Source organism: Stenella coeruleoalba (assembly GCF_951394435.1).
Source record: "Stenella coeruleoalba genome assembly, chromosome: 7".
Lineage (NCBI taxonomy): Eukaryota > Metazoa > Chordata > Mammalia > Artiodactyla > Delphinidae > Stenella > Stenella coeruleoalba.
This window is the reverse complement of record NC_137153.1, coordinates 86,340,585-86,347,809: the sequence shown is the minus strand read 5'-3', so window position 1 is coordinate 86,347,809 and position 7,225 is coordinate 86,340,585. Positions and strand designations below refer to the sequence as shown.

The 7,225-nt window shown below is 52.8% G+C and overlaps 1 protein-coding gene across 1 annotated transcript; it reads left to right on the top strand.

Annotated features, from left to right (window-relative positions):
* Positions 1-2,153: 2,153 nt before the first annotated feature.
* On the top strand, positions 2,154-7,225 carry FAM221B (family with sequence similarity 221 member B; the record flags this gene model as incomplete). Its single annotated transcript, XM_079926568.1, has 6 exons — positions 2,154-3,523; positions 3,672-3,815; positions 6,110-6,220; positions 6,387-6,584; positions 6,776-6,895; positions 7,044-7,225. The coding sequence occupies exons 1-6, from the start codon at positions 2,872-2,874 to the stop codon at positions 7,223-7,225; spliced, it is 1,407 nt and encodes a 468-aa protein (XP_079782694.1). The 5' UTR covers positions 2,154-2,871.

Below are 7,225 nucleotides of genomic sequence, written 5' to 3'. Positions count from 1 at the left end.
GCGCTGGACGGACGATAACCAGGCCCCGCGGCGGCGGCCTCAGCCTGACGTCGTATGACGCTCCGCCCCCCGATTAGCTCGATTGGTCCTTCTCGCTAAAGCCCGCCCCCGGCCCTATTCTATTGGTCTCTAACTTGGCCCTGCTGGGCTCAACGACAGACTCCGCCCCAGCTCCAGCTACCAGAGTCCCCGCCTTTCTCTCCCCAACCGCGGAGCCCAGATGCGCCCATCAGATTCTCACAGCCCCCACTGACCACCCCACAGACATCTCATAGGAACCCTACAGAGACCTTCATAAGCCCAGACACCCACGGCCGTCCTCTCAGATATCTGCAGACCCTACCCAGAGACCCTCACAGAGTCTTACAAAGATCCCGCAAAACCGCTCACAGAGATCCGGCAAAACCCCATTAAAAGAAGTGACCCGGGCTTCCCTGGTGGCGCAGCGGTTGAGAGTCCGCCTGCTGATGCAGGGGACGCGGGTTCGTGCCCCGGTCTGGGAAGATCCCACATGCCGCGGAGTGGCTAGGCCCGTGAGCCATGGCTGCTGAGCCTGCGCGTCCGGAGCCTGTACTCCGCAACGGGAAAGGCCACAACAGTGAGAGGCCCGCGTACCGCAAAAAAAAAAAAAAAAAAAAAAGGTGACCCTCTAGGTTTGTCCCCTCCGGGTCAAATGCAGACCCCTCAGGAGACCTCACTCACCGAGGAGGTGACCAGACTGCTGTTGCCACGGAGACGACTAGGCGTTCCGGTTGCCCTGGTGACGGATCCTCCACTCCCGGCCAGGGTTCCAGAAGCTTCAGTCAAGGCCCTTCCTCATCGGCCCTGGATCCTCTCGTCCCTCCCCCTCCCACCCTTCTTCAGAACTGGCCAGAGCTCCTTTGCGATTTTCTGCAGGTGTCCAAGTCCCCTCCTCAAGTTGTGACTTGCAGGCAAGGCCTCTCAGCACACAGCGCCTGCAGCCAGGGCTCGTCCACAACCACAAGCGCCTTCTCTCCCTCGGGGCCAATACTTCCCTTCCCTGCTTAAGACAAGATCCTGACCTAAGGACTTGTAACAGCCGAGACAAAGCCCAGAGGTATGTAGTCTCTCAAAAGGCCCCTCTTCCAAATCCTCGTTCCATTCCCTCCTAACACCTTCCTGTCCCTTCCCACCTCAGTCCAACCCCCTCCCATTCTCTACTTTTCATCCTTATCTTCTCCCTCCCCTATGTTTCTCCACTCAGTTCCCTCCTCCTCTTTTCCCTTTCCTCTCCTCCCATCCTCTGGTTCTTCACCCTCAGGCCCCTTTATCCACTTGCTGAATGTCTGGCCATCTTCCTCCCCATCATCCTACTCTCCCTCTGCTTTCTGACACAAACTTCCCCTTTGGAAAGGCCCTGATGAGTTTAAGAAACGATAAATATAGTATTTCTGGAGCATGGACAAAGGTAGAGACCAGGGGAAGGTAAGGCTGGAAATCCTTAGGCAGTCTTGCAAATGATGACAGGCCTTGAATGTCAGGGCCAAGAAATTTGGACCTAATTCTTAGGCTGAGTCACTGAGTGTTAATTCTTAAGCAAGGGAATGCCGTTGTTGGGTTTGCATTTTAGAAGTCTCGCCTGGATCATTAAGGTGGACTGACCCCTTTTGGACATCCTTCCAAGATAAATTTGGCACACTCCACTCCCCACAGCATCCTGGGCTTACCCCAGCACAACACCAACTCGTTGGTATTGTCATTTTGGTTAACCTGTCTTCTTCCCAGATTCTTTCAACTGAGTCCAGTACCTGAGTAAAAGTGTTAAGATTAGGCTCTTTGTAGGAGTTACCTAAATCAATGAAAGAATGGGAAAGTGGATTAATATGCTGGGGAAGGCAGCAGAGGGGCAAAGTTATTACATAATCCAGGTAGAAAATGATGAGAACTTGAACAAAATTGGAGAGAAAAGAGAGGAGAGAATGGATTTGAGGGATATTTAGAAGTTAGGAAATATAGTCCTTGGTGCCCATTTTAAGATGTAGGCTGGGCTTCCCTGGTGGCGCAGTGGTTGAGAGTCCGCCTGCCGATGCAGGGGACACGGGTTCGTGCCCCGGTCCGGGAAGATCCCACATGCCGTGGAGCGGCTGGGCCCGTGAGCCATGGCCGCTGAGCCTGCGCGTCCGGAGCCTGTGCTCCGCAGCGGGAGAGGCCATAACAGTGAGAGGCCTGTGTACCGCAAAAAAAAAAAAAAAAAAAAAAGATGTAGGCTGAGGGGAAAGGAGAATTCTAGGATAATTCTCAGAGTTCAGTTTTGATGCCCTGTGGGACATCCATTTAGCAATGTCCAGCAGACAGTTGGGTATGACTGTGAAGTACAGGGGTTTAAAAAGGTCTGAGCTGGAAATATGAATTTAGGAGTCATCAGGTGTCATCAGCATACAGCTGGAAGTAGCTGAAGCCTTGAACATGAATGACATCACCAAGGGGTGGGGGAGGGGTCCCTAGACAAAACTAGACTGTGGTCATGGCATCCTCCTGCACTCTTGGGAGCAAACCCCCACTTTGGCTTGGTCTTCCCAGCCTCTAGAACTCCACAGCCTGACCTCCATGGTCCTAAGTTATGCCCAGAACCCTGCTCTTGGACCAGCCAAGATGCTATGTTAGGACCCCTCCTCTGCTACCATCTACTGATGGGATTCTGACTGCTTCAGCCTTTCAGTATACGGTATGGGGTCTAGGCACATGGGTGAAGCTCCTAGCACCATACCCTGGCCCAGAGCTCATCTGGCTTCCCCCTTATATCTCAGGTACACTGAAAACTTTATCCTAATTCCATAGCCCCCTGTGAATCCTGACTTGCAGACCCTCCAATCCCAACCTAATGAAACATGTACCCTATTCTACCACTAGATGGAAGCAGACAAGGTCACAGAAGAGCCTCATACCACCATGGATGCGGAAGAGAGCCTTTCTTCAAAGGACCCCTCTGCTGAGGACTCACAGAAGCCCCCTATCCCTGAAATCCCCTTAGAGCCTGCCCTCTCTGAAACCCTTTTAGAGCCCCTTGCCTCTGAATCTCATATGGTGCCATCCATTTCCCAGATCTCTTTAGAGACCCACACCACTGAAACCCCTTTGGAGGCTTCCATCTCTGAGATTCCTTTAGAACCCTCTGCCTCTAAGGTCCCTTTGGAGACCCCTACCCCTGAGACCCAGTTGGAGACTCACATCTCCAAGGTCCCAGAGAAACACCTTACTTTTCAGACCTCATCATTAAGCTGTGTCTCTGTGTCTTCCTCTGATTATCTGAAGGAAGCCTTCTCTGAGTCTTCCTCCAGTGAGGGCTCATGGACAAGGAGGTCTATCCAGACCTCTGAATCTGAGAGCGTTCCAAAGCACTCCCTTTCGGGCTTTCCAGCCCAGGTCCACCTGGACACATCTGCAAAAGATGGGGAAGAGGAAGAAGAGGGAGAGAAAGGGGTGGATGCCACTGACAGCACCACGCACGCAGCTCAGCCTGAACACCAGCTGGGCAAGAAGAAGGGGAAGAAAGAAGCCAGCCGTAATTGCTCCTGCCCTTTCCCCCTTTCTCATCACTGTCTTTGACCTGCCCCAGGAGGAGGAGATTGAGTTACTCTCTGACCTGGCCCCTTCTCTTAGTTTTAGGGCCTCCTCACTTCCCCTTAATTACTCAGCCCCTTCCTCCCCAGGTTACACCGTCTACCCAGTGGTCCCTGCTGAGCAGGCAGACCTGGTGGAAGTGACTAAGGCAATGCACAAAGGGAAGTTTGGTGCTCAGGGGAATTATCTTTTCCAGTGGGAGAAGGAGGCAGCCCTGAATGCCATCCAAACAGGTGAGCCCAGGCAGCCTTTCAGGGGCTGGTGACAGGCCCATGGACATCCTTCCATCCAACAGGATCTAGGAACCTGCCCGTTCAATGAATAGCCCTTGTGGAAATGGCAATGCCACCTGCCTGGAATCTGGGAGGAGAGCAGGCAGGTAGGCCAAGGTAGATGAGGGTGGATGCAGACAAAAGTGGGGATATTCATATAAAACCAGGCAGGAACAGGTGGTTGAACGAAGGCTCAGATACCCTGCACCAAACAGATCCTAAGGCAGAGATGGCCCAGGACCCTGGACAGTTTCCAGGTGACTTGTTGCTCTGATATGGCAAAAGGCCTTAGTCCCCTTGGTGGAACTCCATTAAAAGGCTGTCATGGGGAATTCCCTGGTGGTCCAGTGGTTAAGACTCCACACTTCCACTGCAGGGGGCACGGGTTCAATCCCTGGTCAGGGAACTAAGATCCCGCATGCTGCATGGTGTGGCCGAAAGTTTAAAAAAAAAAAAAAGGCTGTCATCACTGCAGCCCCTCAAGTAGTGTCTGAGGTATAATTGCCATTCCCCTGGTTCAAACTGCAGTCCTCTTCATCTGAAAGGTGGGCAATGACTCCCACACCAGTGCTTGAATTTGACTCTCCCAGGCCCTCAGGCTAGGCCTTGATCTATGGGCACTAACACTTGTTCACCTCTGCACCTCACCCGATCCTGCACTGTTGAACAGAGATCAGAATTCCTCTAGTGGAATCCTGGTCCCTGCCCACCCGCATTGTGACTCAGCCTAAAATCTGCCCTTTCAACCAAGCTTCCCTGTTGTAATGGGGCACTAATACCACAGGCTGGCAGTATCAAGTCAGAAGCATCAAAACCAAAAGCCACATCTGGACAGGCTTAAGATCCTAAGAGACCAGGGGAAAGACAAGAAAATCTAGTTTGACAGGCACAGAATTGTGGATTGTTGTCCTGGCCAGAGTCAAAGACCAGAGGACACTAACTCTCATTCTCCTTATGGAATTTCAGGGCTTTGCCTGGAATATGGAGTCTCTCTTCCCCTCCTAAAGGAATTTGCTCACTCACTTATTCAGTCAAGCATCTATATTCTCTGAGCACCTATTCTGTGCCAGGTCCTGTGTTAGGACATCGATGAAAAGACTGACCCTTCCTTGGAGGAACTCACGGTCTAACGAGAATACAAGTGAACAGTCCATTATAATGCATTGTACTGTGATAGGAGTAGAATGAGAGCCACAGAAGGCAAGAGGAAGGGCCCCTAGACAGACAGGGGAAGTCAGGGACAACTTTCTGGTAGAGGTGACAGTTCACTGGAAACTTTAAATGAGAATAAGAGTCCTAGAGCTAAAGGCCCCACTCCTTGGGAACTCAGGATTCCTGGCTCGAAGTTGCGGTACTCTCAGCTCCACAGAGGATGAGAAACTCTGAGTGGGAAATGCTCTGGTTCTCCTCCCACATTTACTCAGCACCACCCTTGCCTTGTGGTGAGACTGACCGTGAAGCCAGACAGTTTCAGATCTCAAGGGTGGTGGCCTCTTGCTGGTGCCTGCTCTCAGGGATATGTCTTGGCCTCACCTTCCTTTCCATGCCTCCTTTCTCAGCCTCATAAGCTTATATTTTTGCTTTTCACCACTCATGACTTCTGGCCTCCCCCTTTCTCCTGACCCTTGGAGAGCCACAGGCAGCCCTTCTCAAGTTCACAGAGGGTATTAGTTCAGCAATACCAGGAACGCAGAAGGGAAGTATGAAGGTGCCAACCTGGAGAAGTGACAGAAGCCCTCCTCCTACCTCCTGGCACCAGGGCTGCCCAACCTCCTCCTCCTCTTCAGGTCCCTTCAATACTACACTCCTTAGGAGCCAGTCCCCACCATCTACTCTGCACCTGGCCCATCATCTTCCCTTTCCCTCACCTTAGACACTTAAAGGAAACAGAACAAAGGTGGACTCTAATGTTGGGAGGGGAGGAGATGAGAATCCACAGTCAGAGAGAACTCAGCGAGATACACGTTCATCGTCAAACAAAATTTCACATATAATCTTCCTGCTCGGCATTGAAGACCGTCTTCAGTTCCCTCTGACGGGCTGACACAGATGGAATGGATCCTAGGGTGGGGAGGGATCTGAAGACACTTGTGGGGCGATGAGCAAACCTTGAAGAAAAAAGTCTAAAGGGGTAGGGATGAGGACTCATGGGTAGAGATAGATACACACGAGGGGAGAGGTGAGAACACCTTGGGGGGAGCTTAGGCTATTTTTTCTTCTTACTTTTCCTTATTACTCAATCCCTCCACACCCAGGTCTCTATATTGGCTGGCGCTGCCCCCATCATCTATGGGACTGTTTCCGGATTGAGGATGAGTCCAAGTGCTTTTGTGGACACTTGTTGAGAGAGCACCAGATCATCTCAGGTGTGGAGTGATAACTGTCCTCTGTCACGTGTTGGGATGTATGAGAGCAAGTGTGTGTGTGTGTGTGTGTGTGTGTGTGTGTTGGTTTGGGGGAGGGGGTTGACATGGGAAAGCCAGGCCCTGTCAGGTGCTGGTCTAACCCTATCATCCATCCCCCTCGTCACAGACATATCCGTGCCCTGCAATGTGGGCCAGTGCCGTTGCCTCATGTTCTGCTTTATCCCATCACGCCCAGAGGAGGTGGGTGAGCTCTGGGTCAAGAGGTGGGCCACCTTTAGCCCCAGGGCTTGGAGAGCCCAATGTCGCTGCAAACACAGCCTTGAGGACCACGCAGCTACCAGGTCCCATTCCTGCAGGGTCAAAGGTACCTTCCAAAGCAAGGGGAGTGCAGGGGTGGGCATGGGTCGGGATAGGTTGCAAATAGTTTGGGGATGCAGATGGGGAGCTGGGAGGAGAGACTTGGGCTTGCGGTTGGTGAGGAAGAGATGAGAATGCAGTTAGCCCCTGGGGAAGCCCCAGTACCCTATACTTTTCTTGGCTGCCCCCTTGCCCCAGGCTGTTGGTGCAACTGCTTTGAGCCTAATTTCCTCTGTGCGGCCTGTGACTGGTGCTGGGAAGAACATGAGACTTTCTTTGAGACTGAGGAGACCCGGCAGCGAGGAGGGAGGCCTCACGGTGAGGGGGCAACCTGGGGTAGGGGCCCACTCCAGGGTCTGTAATCAGAAGGCCAGGCAGGAAGGCACTCCTGCCCTCCACCATCCCATCCAGGACTATTTCACCCCTCCCTCCTGCATCCCATACCCGCACTGGTTTCCACCCCCAGGAGCAGATTATGTGCCTTTAGCGGAGATGCCTACCCTCCGAGAAGCCATCATCAACAACTCTGACTTCGAGGCCCTCCAGAAGAAGGGGCCCTCTGGCCGTCCCAGCTCCCACCCTAGTCCCCCTGGGCTCCCTAGCCCATGCAGTGTCCAGCCTGGCCCCATATCTGACCCCTGTACCTGA